We start from the raw sequence: 19763 nt of genomic DNA, 5'->3' as shown, positions 1-19763 counted from the left end.
ACTTTGGTCTATTATGTACACTTTGGTCTTATTCGGCCTATTCTGTCCACTTCGGTCCTATTCGGTCTATTATGGTCCATTTTAGTTTTATTTGGTCTAATTTGGTCTATTTGGTTCATTTGGTCCATTTTTGTGCAATTACATAATAGGAAAAAGTGGTTTAGGTTGAGTGCATCTATTCTAAATTCAAATTTATTTTTTTTTTAAAAAGATCTCAAATTTTTAATATCTAAAATCTTAAGCATAACATTTATTGTTGTTACACTCCTGTTAAGCCACATTGATGTAGCATTTCAATCCAACTAAATTTAAATGAAAGACTTTCTAAATATGAAGGCCATGAATATACAAATATAATCTTCAGAGCAGTTACTCAATTGTTTTTATTTAACTATCCAGCGCAATGCATGGGATAGTGACTAGTTATAATAAAACACTAGTCGCTAACCCGTGTGATGCACGAGAAAGTTAAAAAAAAATGTATGATACATATTTAATCAATAAATAAAAGTAAAATTTTAGAATTTATAGAAAAGAAAATAATTGTCTTATTACATTCATAAGATATGTGCATCTTCTCTCTCCTATAAGGTCCACGCACTGTGTGAGATATATATGATGCATGAGACAATTACTAACTGAAAGTCAATAAAGGTAAAAAAAATAAATAAATAACAATAATCATTTTATGTAATACATAGAATATAAATATAGACATTGATATATAGATGATTTTATTTGTTTTATAAATGAAATTTAAAGAGAATATAGGAAATTAAACTTTTTACTTTTAGAAAGTTTGATATATTCTTTGACTATATATATATATATATCGAATGAGTATATATTTGAAAGAAGAGAATATAATTTTTGTTATTAAAGATTATTAAAAACAAAGATCAGTTTAGCTTTTTGTTACTTTTTCATCATAAAATAGACCAAGCCTACATAGTTAAAAAAAAAAAAAAAAAAAATTCAAATGCCATAGAATTTTATTGAAAATAATCCAAGTATACAATAGGGAGGAGAAAATATGGATATTCTTCAATCCAAGTTGAGGGTTCCTTTAACTCCTTGGCATGATTAGCCAAAGCATTGTCTAATTTATTATACCATTAGAAAAGTATGAATATGTTCTAACACATTTGAAATCTCCTTCAAGCATATGGTTCTTGCAAGTGAATTAATGCCAGCAATGTAAGTTGGCAAACCCTACAGTCAAGTCTCTCATCCCATTTATGGACTATAATGGTTCCAGGGAATTAAAATGTGAAAGATCCAAGATGAAATAATTTATCATGTAACTAAATATGCTTCAAAGATTGATAAGTCTAAAGAGGATATTACTTGTACTCTAAGAAATTGAGGTAGAATATGCACAATCATACCAGATGGTGAATTTCATTTTAAGGCATGCAAGTGCTTGTGGTCAACTGCACATCCAATTTCTATTACAAATCTCAACTACATCTTACAAGAAATTCACCTAAACAGAAATTCCTATAAAGTATATGCACCATTAAAAAAATAGAAATAAGAAGCTAATCAACATTGGAACCCTTCACTTACTAAGCCAACAACTTTTGAATGTAAATATACTTTATTAACAAAAAAAATTAAATAATAATAATAATTCCCAAATCCAAAGTTTACCTGCAAAAAAGGCGAAACCATTCAAACAAAACTCCAAATAACTCAACATAACAAAGTATTCAGCCTTTTGAGAGAAAGAAAGTAACAATTAGATAGAATTAAGAAACCAAAGAAAAAAAAACATAAAAAGTCATAAAATAATAATCTTCCAGAATTGAAAACTTAAAACTTCCAGGCCTCAAACGCATTCCACACTTAAACTACTCCTACTCCTTTTTCCAATTTTTCGCTGATTCCACTCATCTTGTACTCCTCTACTTAAAATACTACTACTCTTTTTCACAGTTTTTCTCTTATTCCACAGATCAGAACCTTCTAAAAGCCTATACAAAATCTCAGGCAAGTCTTTCATGTAACCAAAATCAGAAAGGGACCCAATATTACACGCTAATGTCTTAGGGTGGTCTTTGAATAGTAGTGGTGACTTTAGGAATTTTTTCCAGGGTGTTCCTCAACAAGCATAAATTACACAATCTAATAAAAAGAAAATTTTATATATTGACAACTACAACAATCAAAAAACATGCAAATAAAGTCAACACGAATTCGCTTAGAAGATGAAGATGAATCTTGCACAGGAGATGAATCTTGGGTACATCGTTTTCTTATCAAATATTTGTTCATAATTCTAGCAAAAAAAAATAAACAATAAAATATAAGTTCATTTGAAATATTAATAAAATTATTAATTATTGTTGTTTAGCTATTTCATTAATTTGTTTGTCTTTTATAAACTATAATTTGTTATATTGTTGTTTCATTAATTATAAAATTATTAATTGTTGTTTAGCCTAACATAATTTAATTTGTTTATCTTTTATAATGTATTGGTTAATTAAATTATTAATTATTAGTTGCTTCATTATTTTTCTTTACTAACTATTAGCACACACCCCATATGCATTATCCACTGCCTGCCTGCCTTTGCTTCCAACTCGGCCCCATGCCCTATTTCCCCCTCCCCCACTCAACAGACAAGCCCCAATCACAAGAGCCAATCAAAAATTCACAATCACAAATCACAATAGACAATACACTAAAAGAAATAAAAGAGAATCAGCCAATCACAAATATTAATAAAGTTACAATAAAGCTAAGCAATTACAGTTCAATAATGCTAAGCAATTTCACAAAAAAGAAAAAAAAAAAGAATCAAACAATCAGATTAAGTCTTTAGTCTTAAAGAGAGAGAGACTCTCATTTCACTTTCATACTTTTAGTCTTCAGATAAAAGAGAGAGAGAGAGAGACAGAGAGAAGTAAGAAAGTAGAGAGAACCATTAGAGAAAAAGAGAGAGTTAGAGAGAAGAAAAGTGTAAAGTAAAGATGAAATACCATGAGGTTGAGGGAGCAGAGAGGCCTGAGGCTGAGGGGTGGCGTCGTCGAGCTGGGCGGCGCTGTCGTACATCGAGGCGACTGGCGAGGAAGGAATCTCCGATTCAATCTATGCTATTCAATCTATGCTATTCTGACTGGCGAGGCCGAGGCAATGACCGATCTCCGATCCGACTAACGATGACCGATGGTGATGAGCTTTGTTGCTCGAGTTTGAGGTGGAGGCGTCGTTCGTTGGTCATTGATGACTGATGAGGTTTTTTTTCTTTAGGTTAGGTTTCTTCGTTTCTGATTTCAGTTTTTGCTACCATTTGTTTTTTTTTTTTTTTTCGTGGGTTTGCTACCATCTGTTGAGTTTGCCTTATGTTGTTTTTTTTCTTTAGATTGGGTTTGGTTTCTCATCTGTTGTTTAGGATTGATGTTGGGCTTTGGGCAGTGGGCTTGCTATGTTACAATTATTATTATTATTATTATATATATTTTTTAGATTTTAGTTCAAAAAATTTTTTGGGCTTTTTTTTTTGCTTGAAAGTTGATCAAATAATTTTTTTTATTATTATTTGAGGGTGTTCTTGATTTTGCGCTTGAGGGTGCTCCTATTTTTTTTTTAAGGGTAAACAAATAAGAAAATTTAAATTATTATATATAAAAAGAATTTTATTTTTGGGTCAAGGTGTTCCTGGGAACACCCTGGCCTCAACGTGGCATCGCCACTGTTGAATAGCCAAAACGCTGCCATGTAAAACCCTTCTTTACCAAACTTTCTAGTGCCATGTACTCCTCGGAAATTATAGATGAGTTTGAGAGTGGTCAAGGGGTTAAGGGTCCAAGCCAATCTGAGTCTTTGAATCAAAGATTCAGGTGGGGTATCAAGTATAACATGGAAGAAGAAATCAAGGCAACGCTTGAAGTTTTCACTTTTCACAGTAATCGGGTTTTTTGAAGTCTAAAAAAATTATAAAATTAAATGATTTAATAAATTAATGATGATGTGTAAATTTGTAAAGGCTGCAAAGCTGAGGTGGCTAACTCTCGTGAGGTCAACTACTAGTCAACAGGCTTCGGTTTTATAGTATATATATAGATGAGTTTTGTTAACGGGTGTCTTTAGGATATTTGGTAATAGACCATTTTAGGAAAGTTTTGATACTACTTTCATTGGAAATATAAAAATGTGTCAAAAAGTAAATTGCAAATAAAATCACACGATCAACACGTTTCTTAGAGAGTATTTGGGAGAATGTTTATTTGTTTGTTTGTTTGTTTGTTTTTTTTTTGTCTTTTGTCTTAGATTTTTTTTTTTTTAAATAATCTTACTTTTAGCATTTTTTGAAATAAATTAACTTTTAGTTTTTTTTTTTTTTTTTTGTGTCTCATATTTAACATAAAAATTACTAAAAGCTATATCTTTTAATAAAAATTATGTAAATAAGGAAATTACAGGTAACCAAAAGAAAACTTGGTTAAAAAACCAAGGATATCTTATCTCTTAGCCTTGGTTTTGAACCAAGAATATCCTTTTTCTTTATTTATAATAATAAGTAAATATTTACTTTAGTTTATCAATGAAATTATAAGGCTAATGTCATTCAAAAAAAATTGAAGCTAAGTAATTAATCTCATGATATTGCTTACAATTTTATATAGCTCCCTATCAATTAAATCTTTTTTTTTTTTTAAATTTGATATGTAAATATTCTCAAATTAACAAGCATAAAAATAAATAAATAAATGAATTTGAAAATAGCTTTGGTTGAATCGGGATGTGATAAGATGTAGCACAAAATTCTTAACACACCCATATATAAATCTTATCACACCCCTAAGTTTTTCAATGATTAGAAGACCCAACAACCCAAAATTAGTAAATCAATTTTTAGAAAAATGAGTAGGATGAATGAAAAATTATGACACTAAATTAACAAAAGAAATAAAAGAACCTCTTAACAGGTACGAAACGCGTGCAATGAGACTAGTTTTTTTGTTTAAGTTTAATAAATTGCCCATCTAATCTCAAAAAATAATTATTATTTTAATAATAAAATGAATTGTTTTACACCTATCCTTGACTCCAATTTTTGTATCACTGGTTTGACCTGCTTCTTCTTCCTTCCTATCCTCCCCAACTAATGGCTATCTCATCATTTGCAAAATAATTAGTGTATCATAATGTTCATGCAGGTATATATGTAACTTGTTCAGTTCATATCTCAATTACCATTGTTAGGATATATGTAGAACTTGTTAGAACATATGTTATTGTAAATTGGCTAATCCCTTGACAAAACGCACTTTACTTGTAATTGGGTAGATCTATGATGGATTTTAGCACTTTAAGGAACAAGAGTTCAAGTTTAGTATTGAAGTTATGCAAGTCTGTCCGAGAAGCAAGTGAAAAAGTGTTATTTATTAAAGCTCGACAAATATCTCGAAAGATAGATATCTATCGAGGTTTAATAAGGAATCTTGATAGCTACTTGACAGAAATAGTATCTATCGAGAATTACAAAATTCAGATTTCCAGATTTGTTTTCACGCATATCTAAGTGTATTTGTGTATGGTTTCTTTTCTCACAACCTTAAACATATATAAGGATTATTTTAAGGGCTATCAAAGGTGATGCAAGGTTATGCAACTTGATGCAAAGTCATTGTGCATGAAAATTATGACTGAAGACAATTGCCCTAATTCATCATATTCTTGTAGAAGCTACTGCGTCTTTGCACCAAGGGTTTTGTAACTAAGGAGTTTCTTGATCTTCATCGTTTAAATAAACTAAAGAACTTTGCAGGCCAACATTTTTCTCAAGTTGGTGTGTTAGTTACGTACTTAGATCCGTGCATTGAAAGGAGAGATTATCACTACATTACAAGTCCAATTGGGTATTGGGGTAAGGGTTCAACTATAGGTTGGTATTAGGTACTAGGATTCCTTTTACTTGTAACCACTTGTTTTGATAATAGTAGATTCTCGGGAGTGGTGACCTTAAATTCATCCGGTGAGGTTTTGCTTCGGTGGTTTTCCCTATTCATAAACAAATTACCCGTGTCAAATTTATTTTCCACTGCATTTAGTTTTATGGGTGATTTGTTTGTGCTAGCACGTTTATTGCATGTAATTGAATCTAATTTATTTCACTTGGCTCTAAATTAATTGATTAAGTTACCAAAGGGGTCAATACATTCTTGGTCTATCAACCATTATCAAATCCATTTATGGCATTCATCTAGATCTAGGTTGGTATAGTGTCACACATATTGTGACGAAAAAACCTAATATACAAATCAATTAGGATTTAGGAATCCGTTGGTTTCCATGCTAATTAACATGCCAACGTTTCATCTCTATTCAATTGGGGGTTGGCAACTTGTCTTGCTAAGTAAAATAATCACTTTTTCTTGGAATAATATGGACAGTACATATTAATACAATAAACTAGCTGTAGGGGTGATAGGTTCAGGAGTACATATCTATGAATATATTGGGCTGGGGCCCAATCCGAGGACATTAGGTAGTCCGAGGACGGGTAAACACCTTCCTAAGAATCCGTGTTGGTAAGTAAAGAGGTGAAGTTTGATCACGATCAACTAAGAAGGCGGTTCGAGGAGGAATACTTCCTCGGCTGAGCAAAACCGAGGTCAGAAGGTGTGGTCTGACACCAAGAGCAACGTTCCAGACGATTCCACTGATGAGGATAAGTATCCAGAAGGACCAGGACAAAAGGAGGTCATGGAATATCTCAAGAGAAAGCTGCTACCACCACATTAAATGCTCTGCAGCTAACTTTCTGGCCGCATTAATTAAGAGGTGATACATGAATAGTATCTTTCAGCCTTACAACTACTCTCCAAAGACTTAAAGAAGGTGTTGATGGGACAAGGATCAACACTAACAATCTAGTCTACATGTGGAGGGTAGAGATGAAGAAGGAAGATAGTATAAAATAGAAAGAAGATCTTGAAGAGAGGGATCAGGAAATTAAGAGAAAAACACTGTAGCAATCAGGAATTGAATTTGTAATCAAACTTGAGAGAAATATATAAGAACTGAGCTCCTCGGACTATGCTGGGGACGATTTTCTTTAGATTAAACCAGTCTATCTTCACTTTCTTATCATCTGAATCCACTTTACTTGTTGTCTAATTCATTAAAGCCCAGTTTTCCAACACAGTCTCTACAAATTCATTGTATTGGGGGCTTTTTGGGACTAAGTTCATTCATCTTTTGGGCTAGGGAACCAAATTGCGTCCTTACACTAGCCTTTGAGCACGCGTGTGAGGCTCTTCTATTTTTTATTTTATTTTATTTTTTTGTAAAGGTTAATAATTTGCATCTATTATAATTTAGAATTTTTTTTTCAAACAAATAAAAATGATAAACTTTAGAGATAAGTAGTAACTGTAATTTTTTTTTTTTTTTTTTTTTTAACGTGAAGGGAAAAAAAATCCTAAATTTTAGGAATTCTCCTTTTGAATTTAAGATGAAATTTTTTATTTGACATATATGACTCTATTTCTAAATGAAGTTACCTTTCATTAATGAGTGTATTTTTCAACAACATAAAAGTCCAATTAAAAGAGGAGAATCCTCTTATATATAGTATAGATTATACTATAAATTTCTTTCTTTAGGATAGATATAGGTAGACTAACTTATATATTTGGACTTACGTCTTCTTGCAAGCTTGTCTATGAAGATTATGTTTATATATTGATTTAACATTTCTTTTTTTGAGCGGAGATTTAAACTCGGAACATTTTGATTGAAATTATTAAAAAGTTTACAGTAGTTAAGAAACAAAACTCTTGATGATTTAAAATTTCTTTTAAACATAAAGAAAATAAATAGCTATTCATCACTTCTTCTTCTTCTTCATTTTAACTAGTTTAGAAATATATACTTAATATACCCCACCCCCCTCAATACCCTTGGATATTATAATATTAATTACTAAATGTTATATATTTAAATATTTATCAATAAATATTATAAAGTTTACAATAGTTAAGTTGACGATTTAAAATTTCTTTTAAACATAAAGATAATAAATAGCTTCATCACTTTTTTTTTTTTTTTTTTTAAACTAGTTTAGAAATATATACTTATACCCCATTAACCCCCACCCCCCTCAATACCCTTGGATATTATAATATTAGTTACTAACTTGTGTAATGCATATAAAAATTTATCGAAAAGTTTTACTAAATGTTATATACTTAAATATTTATCAATAAATAACAACTCAAATACGAGAACTTAGAGAACAAATGTAAAATATGCAACTCGATATACAATAATAATAAAAAATTGAGTTATAATTGACTTTCTCCATTTTTTTTTTTTTTGGTTGAATAAACACTATGTTATAATTGGTTTGTAACTAATATGCAACAAAAAAAAAATGTTATATAATATATACACACATATGCATACATGCCCGATCATGCGACTTTGTGTTAGTCCTCATTTGGACTCGATTCTTGGCCATTAATTCAGTTCCACATCAATTTGAAAACTTTTAGAATAATGTCACGCCCCAAATGGATCAAATTCAAGGAGTAATTACTCACTCCTTCAAGATGAGTGAATAATTTCACAAGTACAAGATTTAGACCCATTCAATGCACATTATGCGCATGGGAGTACTAGTGGGAAAATTAGACGATAAATCTATTAAATGTAGCCTCCCTTTCATATTGGTTGGGTCCGTTGATGTGTGGGACTCGCTTGCTGTAAAATGAAGACTATATATAACAGATACTTGGTTTACTTTCATTGAGCTTTTACCACTTGATGTCTGAACCATACAGATCACGTAAAAATCATGGTAACTCATTTTGTTCCTAGAAAATTACTATAATATTAATTCTTGCTATAAGAATTCTGTTTTAGGCCTACATTATGAATTAGACAACCATTAACAGTGTTTTGCACTCATTAACTCAATTGGCACAAAGATGAAAAAACTTAGGTGGACACATGACACAAACTTAAGTGGATAATTATATTGTGGTCCCCATATAAATTTAGACACAATTTTTATTATAAAAAGAGTTAGGTTCAAGTTATACTTGGTGTAACTCTAAGCAATGTTACACTCAACAAAAAAAAATTCATATTTTAAGAATCCCACCGTTGAATTATATGTTCTATATGTACTTAACATGCATGTCAATTTTCATGCTAATTGGATGTTATTTACCTTGTAGTCTATAAACTCAACTTTTATGAATTATTTTAAACACAAAAACTTGAATTTAAACAATTGATTGATAACATGACTATTAATCTTTGATTACCGTGAAATTTTGCAAGCATGGATAGTATATGAATATAATGTAATCCAACGGTAGATTTGTCAAAATTCGCATCTAATAATAAGTTATTAAGTGGTATAATATCGCTTAGAGTTACACCAGATGTAACTTAAACCCAACTCTTATAAAAATATAAATAGTTAGTCAAATTATTTTTTAAAAATAGCATGTAACATGCATATGTATGGATACATTTAAATTAAACACAATTTTTATCATAAAAAATATAAGTAATTAGTCAAATTATATATATTTTTTAAAAAAGTAAACGTAATTATTCACATATTATAATTCTTACCCAAATTTAATATTACTTATGATAATTTTTTTTCTAATTTTTAATAAGATAGAATGTGTAATAATTTTTAGTGAGTATATGTGATTAGTTTTTTTTTTAAAAAAAAATTTATAGTTCATTAATATTAGATTCTTAGTATTTTGCACTCATTAACTCACTTGACACAAAGATTAAAAAACTTAAGTGGACATATGGCACAAACTTAAGTGGAAAATTAATTATAGTGTGGTCCCCAAATAAATCTAGACACATGGCACAAAATTGGGAATTCTAATTTGGAATTCTAATTTGAGTTTTTCTCAGCTTCACCTATTATTATTATTATTATTATAATAGATTTATTGATTTACCTCCTTATTTGTACTTTAAAAATATATAAAACCTAATTCATGGTTTGTTTTACGAGACATTTTCGCAATTTGACCCAAATTTAGTGATAAGTCAAGTGGCAGCATCATATATATATATATATATATATATATATAAAAGAAAGAATTGAATTAAAAACCCGTTCTACTTTCACATTTCTAGTTCTCTAACTTTCTTGTTTAATCCTCATTTAAGCATGGTTTTGAAATCTGGACCGTTCATAGAATCGAGAAAGAGAAAGGTTCAAAGATTTTAAGGTCAGACCGAGATTCAACTGAGTCGAACCATGATGACATCTTAAATCATTTAATAATAAAATAAAATACAAATAATAGATAAAATTTTAAAAAATGAGCAATATTGATTTAAAAAACATGGAAAAATTAAATAATTTTCAAATACATTATCACAACTTTTAAATAAGAAAAAAAAAAAACTAATAAATGATAAAGCATAAAACAATACATTACAATTATAATTAACAATTCCAATATAAGTGATAATGAGAAATACAAAATAGTATTAAAATACTAGATAGGCATATCTTATTTACTTTTTTATATAATAATTTCAACTAAATAAGATATTAATATTATACAAAAAAATGTCTATTTTGTTTAAGAAAAAAAAAATTGTCAACTCATGAGACTTATCTCATTAAGCATGTCACCCAGGCCATGTCTTGGGATTGCCATTTTAACTTTTAAGTTTAAAAATAATTTTAAATAATAATAGAAAAAGCCATCACATTCCCACAATCACATTTCCCATATTGAGATTAGGTGCAATACCTTAGGTATTGCACTTGATACAATTCACCCACTTTCTCTCACAATTTTATCTTTTATTTTTTTTTTAAATTTTTTACATTTTTTACTTTTTAACTTTTCTTTAATATATTTTATTTAATAGTTGAGATTGAAAGTTGCTTTTTCAACTTTCAATCTCAGCCAGCCTATAAGAAAAACAGAAAGCTAGAGAGTAGAGAAGATAAGCTAGAGAGAAAAGATTGATTGATGAATTTCAGTAATTCTATTTAATCAATCAAAACTAATTGTACAATATGTATATATACTAGAACTAACACCAGGAAGCAAAATAACTAACTCTAACTAACTCCACATTATACGGATCCTACTCTAACACCCAATTCAACTAATCCCAGTATTACACGTGTCCCTATATACATCTTCTAATTAACTTAAAACTGAACTACAAGTCGTATACTAGAACTCATTAATTCAGGTCAGTTGTATAGCAAGCTAATCTTCCAACACTCTGTTCCATTCATCTGCCTCTCTGCCTGAACTAACCCTTCACTTTAATGCTTGCATCTGTCTTCTTCTTGCTTGCACCTACCTTCTTCTTCTTCTTGTTCTTATCTTTGCACTCATCCAAACTTTGACATTCCCCCTCAAGATGAGAAGCTGAACCATGTATATTCACCACACTCATCTTGCCTAATAAGTGTCTTAATTGTTGACTGCTGAGAGCTTTTGTAAGTAAATTAGCTAACTGAGAATGTGTAGGAGTAAATAGTAGCCTAACAACATTTTCTTGCACCTTATCTCTTACTACATGGCAGTTTACCTCTATATGTTTGGTCCTTTCGTGAAACACTGGATTTTCTCCAATGTAAATGACAGCTTGATTGTCACAAAACAATAGAGCTGGTTGAGGATGAAAAATCTCTAAATCCTTCAATAATGCCAATAACGAAGTCATTTCACACACAGTAACAGCCATTGCCCTATATTCTGCTTCGGCAGAAGATCTAGACACTATGGACTGTTTCTTGGACTTCCATGATATGAGAGAATCACCCAAAAAGATGCAATATCCTGTGGTTGACCTCCTGGTATCAATGCAAGAGGCCCAATCAGCATCTGTGTAGGCCTTCAAATGGAAATCTGATGTGGCTGATAGAAAAACACCTTGACCAAGACTACTCTTGATGTATTGCAGCACTTTACATGCAGCATCTAGATGAGGCTTCCTAGGTTTTGACATGAATTGACTTAATTTGTGAACAGGATATGCAATATCTAGCCTAGTAATGGTCAAATAAAGCAATCTTCCCACTAACCTTTTGTACACTCTAGGATCAGCCAACAATTTTCCTTGAAACTTGCTCAACTTCAAATTTTGCTCCATTGGCACCTTGCTAGGCTTACAAGCTAACATTCCAGCATCCTTCAATACCTCCAAAGCATACTTTCGTTGACACAAAGTGATACCCTTGTCTGATCTAGCTATCTCAAGTCCAAGAAAATACTTTAAACCCCCAAGATCCTTAAGTTTGAAATGCTGATCTAAAGAAGTCTTCAACTCCTCAACTGCTTGAACATTGTTGCTAGCTATGAGTATATCATCAACATAAACTACCAAAGCTATGAATGAATCATTGAACTTCTTTGTAAATAAAGAGTAGTCAGCTTTGGACTGTTTGAAACCATGATGCTTAATGACAGCACAAAACTTTGCATTCCACTTCCTTGAAGCCTGTTTAAGCCTATATAAAGACTTGTTCAATTTGCAAACAACATTCCCCTCTTTGCTGTGAAAGCCTTGAGGGAGTTGCATGTACACCTCCTCATGAAGATCACCATTTAAAAATGCATTTTTTACATCCAATTGCACCAAATGCCAACCTTTCACAACAGATATGGCAAGAAGTGTCTCGACAGTAGTTAACTTTGCAACTGGTGAAAAGGTATCAGTAAAATCCAGCCCCTCTTGTTGAGTGAAACCTTTAGCAACTAGTCTAGCCTTATATCTCTCCATAGAGCCATCAGCCTTGTATTTGATCCTATAAACCCATTTACAACCAATTGCCTTTTTATTGGGAGGCAAAGGAGTAAGAAACCAGGTATTGTTGGAAACCAAAGCATCTATTTCAGCATTCGTGGCTTCTTTTCGTTTAGGATCCTTAACAGCCTCATGATAGAATCTTGGTTCAGGAATAGAGGTAATAACAGCACAAAAATTGGCATATGAAGGAGAGAGTTGTGACGTGTTAATATAATCTGAAAGAGGATATCTGGTAGAGACTAAGGAAGTACCTGACTTGCTGTGTGAAGTGGATTAGGAAAGATCAGGAGATATGATGCTGCTGCATTTGTAGTCTTGCAAATAGGAAGGTGGTTTAATGGACCTGGATGACCTTCTCAAGGAAGGAAGAGTGGCAGGTTGAACTAAATCTAGTCCTTGAGAAGGGGATAAAGGACCAGGTGCTATAGAATCTGGTAAGACAGGAACAAAAGAACTAGAAGCAGGTATAATGGGTTCTGGTATGACAGAATCCGATATACCAGAATCTAAACATGGATTAGATGCCTGAATAGGACCAGAATCCGAAGAAGGAACATCTAAAGAAGGTGTAAGGGGTTCTGAAAACATGAGATCATGTGGAATAGCCAGATTAGGACAGATATGAGGAAGTGAAATGGAAGTATGTGGGGAAATTGAAGAAATGAAAGGGAAAACAGTTTCATGAAAAGAAACATCCCTTGAAATGAAAATTTTCTTTGTGATCAATTTTAACAACTTGTAACCCTTAACACCAAAAGGGTAACCAAGGAAAACACAAGGAATTGACCTAGGTGAGAACTTAGACCTATTGTGAGCCAATGTGGAAGCAAAATAAAGGCAACCAAAAACTCTTAAGTGATGATAGGAAGGAACCTTGTCATAAAGCTTCTCAAAAGGGGTTTTATGATCCAAAACGACACTAGACAGCCTATTTATGATGTAAACTGCTGTCAAAACACAATCTCCCTAATAACAAAGTGGTATGTTAGACTGAAACTTCAATGCTCTTGCAATATTTAGGATATGTTGATGCTTTCTTTCCACAATTGAATTTTGTTGTGGAGTAGCAACACAGGAATGTTGATGAACAATCCCATGTTGAGCATAAAAATCTTTGAGGAAAAATTCTTGAGCATTATAAGTTCTAAAAACTTTGATATTAGTGTGAAATTGAGTATGTATCATTTTATAAAATGAGATTAGCAAAGGCCTAGTTTCTGATTTGGATTTCATTAGGTAAACCCATGTAGATCTTGTAGCATCATCTACAATAGTAAGAAAATATTTAAAACCATCATGAGTTGCTTTAGCAAAAGGTCCCCATACATCACAGTGAATCATATCAAAAGCATGATCAGATAAGTGATTAGAGTTGGGAAAAGGTAAACATTTATGTTTTGCAATTGGACAAACAATATAGTCTTTATTTGAATGAAAAGAGGACATATCAGATACACAATGTTGAAGTTTATCATCAGAAGCATGTCCTAATCTAAGATGCCACAAGTAAGACTGAGTTACAATGGGAACATGAGAGACAGAATTAACAAAAGACTTCACAAATGACTCTAGGATAGTAGAAGCTTCTAAAATGGACTTGCAATTGACTGAATCTTGCAGCAGGTACAGATTACCATGAAGCTTACCCAATCCAATCATTTTCCAACAAGTAAGGTCTTGTATGAAGCAATAATTTGAAAGGTAAACCAAACAACATGATAAAGATTTGGTTAATTTGCTTACTAAGATCAGATTGAAGGAAAATGCTGGAACACAAATGACATCTTCAAGAATTAAGGATGGAGTAACCTAGACTGTGCCTATGTGTGTGGCAAGGACTTTTTCACCATTAGGTAAATGCACAAAAGAAGATATTGAATTAGTGATCTTAGTAAACAAAGAAATGGAATGAATAATGTGGTCAGTAACCCCTGTGTCAAGAACCCAAGTTTCTTCATTGTAAGCTATTTTGTTTGAAGGATTTTCAGTAAAAATTGAATTCTTCATACTAAGACACAGAAGATCTAGACACTATGGACTGTTTCTTGGACTTCCATGATATGAGAGAATCACCCAAAAAGATGCAATATCCTGTGGTTGACCTCCTGGTATCAATGCAAGAGGCCCAATCAGCATCTGTGTAGGCCTTCAAATGGAAATCTGATGTGGCTGATAGAAAAACACCTTGACCAAGACTACTCTTGATGTATTGCAGCACTTTACATGCAGCATCTAGATGAGGCTTCCTAGGTTTTGACATGAATTGACTTAATTTGTGAACAGGATATGCAATATCTAGCCTAGTAATGGTCAAATAAAGCAATCTTCCCACTAACCTTTTGTACACTCTAGGATCAGCCAACAATTTTCCTTGAAACTTGCTCAACTTCAAATTTTGCTCCATTGGCACCTTGCTAGGCTTACAAGCTAACATTCCAGCATCCTTCAATACCTCCAAAGCATACTTTCGTTGACACAAAGTGATACCCTTGTCTGATCTAGCTATCTCAAGTCCAAGAAAATACTTTAAACCCCCAAGATCCTTAAGTTTGAAATGCTGATCTAAAGAAGTCTTCAACTCCTCAACTGCTTGAACATTGTTGCTAGCTATGAGTATATCATCAACATAAACTACCAAAGCTATGAATGAATCATTGAACTTCTTTGTAAATAAAGAGTAGTCAGCTTTGGACTGTTTGAAACCATGATGCTTAATGACAGCACAAAACTTTGCATTCCACTTCCTTGAAGCCTGTTTAAGCCTATATAAAGACTTGTTCAATTTGCAAACAACATTCCCCTCTTTGCTGTGAAAGCCTTGAGGGAGTTGCATGTACACCTCCTCATGAAGATCACCATTTAAAAATGCATTTTTTACATCCAATTGCACCAAATGCCAACCTTTCACAACAGATATGGCAAGAAGTGTCTCGACAGTAGTTAACTTTGCAACTGGTGAAAAGGTATCAGTAAAATCCAGCCCCTCTTGTTGAGTGAAACCTTTAGCAACTAGTCTAGCCTTATATCTCTCCATAGAGCCATCAGCCTTGTATTTGATCCTATAAACCCATTTACAACCAATTGCCTTTTTATTGGGAGGCAAAGGAGTAAGAAACCAGGTATTGTTGGAAACCAAAGCATCTATTTCAGCATTCGTGGCTTCTTTTCGTTTAGGATCCTTAACAGCCTCATGATAGAATCTTGGTTCAGGAATAGAGGTAATAACAGCACAAAAATTGGCATATGAAGGAGAGAGTTGTGATGTGTTAATATAATCTGAAAGAGGATATCTGGTAGAGACTAAGGAAGTACCTGACTTGCTGTGTGAAGTGGATTAGGAAAGATCAGGAGATATGATGCTGCTGCATTTGTAGTCTTGCAAATAGGAAGGTGGTTTAATGGACCTGGATGACCTTCTCAAGGAAGGAAGAGTGGCAGGTTGAACTAAATCTAGTCCTTGAGAAGGGGATAAAGGACCAGGTGCTATAGAATCTGGTAAGACAGGAACAAAAGAACTAGAAGCAGGTATAATGGGTTCTGGTATGACAGAATCCGATATACCAGAATCTAAACATGGATTAGATGCCTGAATAGGACCAGAATCCGAAGAAGGAACATCTAAAGAAGGTGTAAGGGGTTCTGAAAACATGAGATCATGTGGAATAGCCAGATTAGGACAGATATGAGGAAGTGAAATGGAAGTATGTGGTGAAATTGAAGAAATGAAAGGGAAAACAGTTTCATGAAAAGAAACATCCCTTGAAATGAAAATTTTCTTTGTGATCAATTTTAACAACTTGTAACCCTTAACACCAAAAGGGTAACCAAGGAAAACACAAGGAATTGACCTAGGTGAGAACTTAGACCTATTGTGAGCCAATGTGGAAGCAAAATAAAGGCAACCAAAAACTCTTAAGTGATGATAGGAAGGAACCTTGTCATAAAGCTTCTCAAAAGGGGTTTTATGATCCAAAACGACACTAGACAGCCTATTTATGATGTAAACTGCTGTCAAAACACAATCTCCCTAATAACAAAGTGGTATGTTAGACTGAAACTTCAATGCTCTTGCAATATTTAGGATATGTTGATGCTTTCTTTCCACAATTGAATTTTGTTGTGGAGTAGCAACACAGGAATGTTGATGAACAATCTCATGTTGAGCATAAAAATCTTTGAGGAAAAATTCTTGAGCATTATAAGTTCTAAACACTTTGATATTAGTGTGAAATTGAGTATGTATCATTTTATAAAATGAGATTAGCAAAGGCCTAGTTTCTGATTTGGATTTCATTAGGTAAACCCATGTAGATCTTGTAGCATCATCTACAATAGTAAGAAAATATTTAAAACCATCATGAGTTGCTTTAGCAAAAGGTCCCCATACATCACAGTGAATCATATCAAAAGCATGATCAGATAAGTGATTAGAGTTGGGAAAAGGTAAACATTTATGTTTTGCAATTGGACAAACAATATAGTCTTTATTTGAATGAAAAGAGGACATATCAGATACACAATGTTGAAGTTTATCATCAGAAGCATGTCCTAATCTAAGATGCCACAAGTAAGACTGAGTTACAATGGGAACATGAGAGACAGAATTAACAAAAGACTTCACAAATGACTCTAAGATAGTAGAAGCTTCTGAAATGGACTTGCAATTGACTGAATCTTGCAGCAGGTACAGATTACCATGAAGCTTACCCAATCCAATCATTTTCCAACAAGTAAGGTCTTGTATGAAGCAATAATTTGAAAGGTAAACCAAACAACATGATAAAGATTTGGTTAATTTGCTTACTAAGATCAGATTGAAGGAAAATGCTGGAACACAAATGACATCTTCAAGAATTAAGGATGGAGTAACCTAGACTGTGCCTATGTGTGTGGCAAGGACTTTTTCACCATTAGGTAAATGCACAAAAGAAGATATTGAATTAGTGATCTTAGTAAACAAAGAAATGGAATGAATAATGTGGTCAGTAACCCCTGTGTCAAGAACCCAAGTTTCTTCATTGTAAGCTATTTTGTTTGAAGGATTTTCAGTAAAAATTGAATTCTTCATACTAAGACAAGTTGAATCTTGGAAAGAAGCACAAGAAATACCTGATAGTGCTGAATTTGCTAAGTGAATGGCATCAGGAGTGGCAGAAGATGATGCAGAGAGCTCAACAAAGATAGCAGCTATTAGCATTGTTCAGATGTGAAAGGAAAAGACCCTGGCTATGATGCAGCTTCAGATTGACCAGAATCACCATTAAGACTCACTTGATTAGCCATGGACACCTTTCCCTTTTGCTTATATCCTAGTGGAAAGCCAATTAACTTGTAGCATTTCTCCATGAAATGTCCAGCCTTGCCACAATGATTGTAGATAGGTCTACCCTTTACTTTTGTGTTCTTCCCACCTTGATTAAATCCTTGAGTCTTGATTGCAAGAGCAGTTGCATCAACTGAAGGCCCTCCATTGAAGCCTAAAGCCCTCTGTCTTTCCTCTTGTATTACCAAAGAGAAAGCCTTGTTAATTGAGGGACTTGGTTCCATCATCAAAATTTGTGTTTGAACTTGTGAATAGACTTCATTCAAGCCATTAAGGAACTGCATTAAAGAGTCTTGATGATGAAATAGTGTGATCTTGTCATTCACACCACAAACACACTTACCACAAGAACAGCATGGTAAAGGCCTGAGATTAAGCAATTGATCCCAAGAAGCTTGAAGATTAGTGAAGAAAGAAGTCACTGTTGCATCTCCTTGCATGATTGTTGAAATTTGCTTCTGGAGTTGTGAAATTCGTGGATCATTTGCTTGCAAGAAATGGTTCTTTAATGAATTCCAAACCTCCATTGTAGAGTTTCTGTAAATCACACTACCAGAGATGTGAGGAGAGATTGAATTCAATATCCATGAAGAAATCATGGAATTGTTCTTTGACCAAGCAATCTTTTCCAGAGGTGTAATGGCCATGGAAGCTGTTATAGTGCCATCCACAAACCCTAGCTTACTCTTCACATCCAATGCCATACGTATAGCCCTAGCCCAATTAGGGTAATTGTCTTCTGTCAAGGGCTGTGTGACAAGAATTGCACCTGGTGACTCTCCATGGTGCAGAAAGAATGGACTCCTCGGGTCCTCCATTGGAGAGAGCTCACGATGAGTAGTGGATGGAGAAGATGAAGTTTGAGAAGTCTGAGCTTGGTTAGCCATTGACAGAAACACAGTGCTCTGATACCATAAAAGAAAAACAGAGAGCTAGAGAGTAGAGAAGATAAGCTAGAGAGAAAAGATTGATTGATGAATTTTAGTAATCTATTTAATCAATCAAAACTAATTGTACAATATGTATATATACTAGAACTAACACCAAGAAGCAAAATAACTAACTCTAACTAACTCCACATTATACGGATCCTACTCTAACACCCAATTCAGCTAATCCCAGTATTACACGTGTCCCTATATACATCTTCTAATTAACTTAAAACTGAACTACAAGTCGTATACTAGAACTTATTAGTTCAAGTCAGTCGTATAGCAAGCTAATCTTCCAACACTCTGTTCCATTCCTTTGCCTCTCTGCCTGAACTAAATCTTCACTTCAATGCTTGCATCTGTCTTCTTCTTGCTTGCACCTGCCTTCTCCGACTCATCCGGGATTACGTAGTGCAGTACCCTAGGTATTGCAACCTGATCTGAATCCATAACGATATCTTCTACACTTTTACTTTCCCCCCCTCTGGGCACTCCCATTCTCAGTCTCTCATCTTTGCCCATAAAAGTGGTAGGACTCTCTTTCACAACTTCATCCTTTACTCACTCTCCCTCTTTCTATTCCCATCTCTCTCTTTCTTCCCTAAAGAACATATTCGGCCAACCTGAAACTACTCTTCACGAAGAAATTTTTTAAGGAAGAAACCAGAAAACCCGTGTCTGGTTCAGAAAACCGTGCGGTTTGACCATGGTTCGAGAGGTTCACA

General features: G+C 33.2%; 1 protein-coding gene across 1 annotated transcript; it reads right to left on the bottom strand.

The window, feature by feature from the left end:
- Nucleotides 1–18009: 18009 nt before the first annotated feature.
- Nucleotides 18010–19488, bottom strand: LOC115994308. Its single transcript, XM_031118402.1, has 2 exons — nt 19384–19488; nt 18010–19011 (listed from the first exon to the last, which is right to left on the bottom strand). Exons 1-2 carry the CDS (start codon nt 19486–19488, stop codon nt 18010–18012), a joined length of 1107 nt encoding a protein of 368 aa, XP_030974262.1.
- Between the last annotated feature and the right edge of the window lie 275 nt (nt 19489–19763).

Source organism: Quercus lobata, chromosome 1 (genome assembly GCF_001633185.2).
Source record: "Quercus lobata isolate SW786 chromosome 1, ValleyOak3.0 Primary Assembly, whole genome shotgun sequence".
Lineage (NCBI taxonomy): Eukaryota > Viridiplantae > Streptophyta > Magnoliopsida > Fagales > Fagaceae > Quercus > Quercus lobata.
The sequence above is the reverse complement of the archived record's forward strand: the minus strand, read 5'-3'. Positions and strand labels throughout refer to the sequence as shown.

What these genes read in the sequence shown, in the direction of transcription:
- LOC115994308 (XM_031118402.1), bottom strand. Translation starts at nt 19,488, where the DNA reads ATGGATTCAGATCAGGTTGCAATACCTAGGGTACTGCACTACGTAATC. An exon ending in AGACAGATGCAAGCATTGAA is followed by an intron (nt 19,012 to 19,383) that starts GTGAAGATTTAG and finishes TTATGGTATCAG; the next exon opens with AGCACTGTGTTTCTGTCAAT.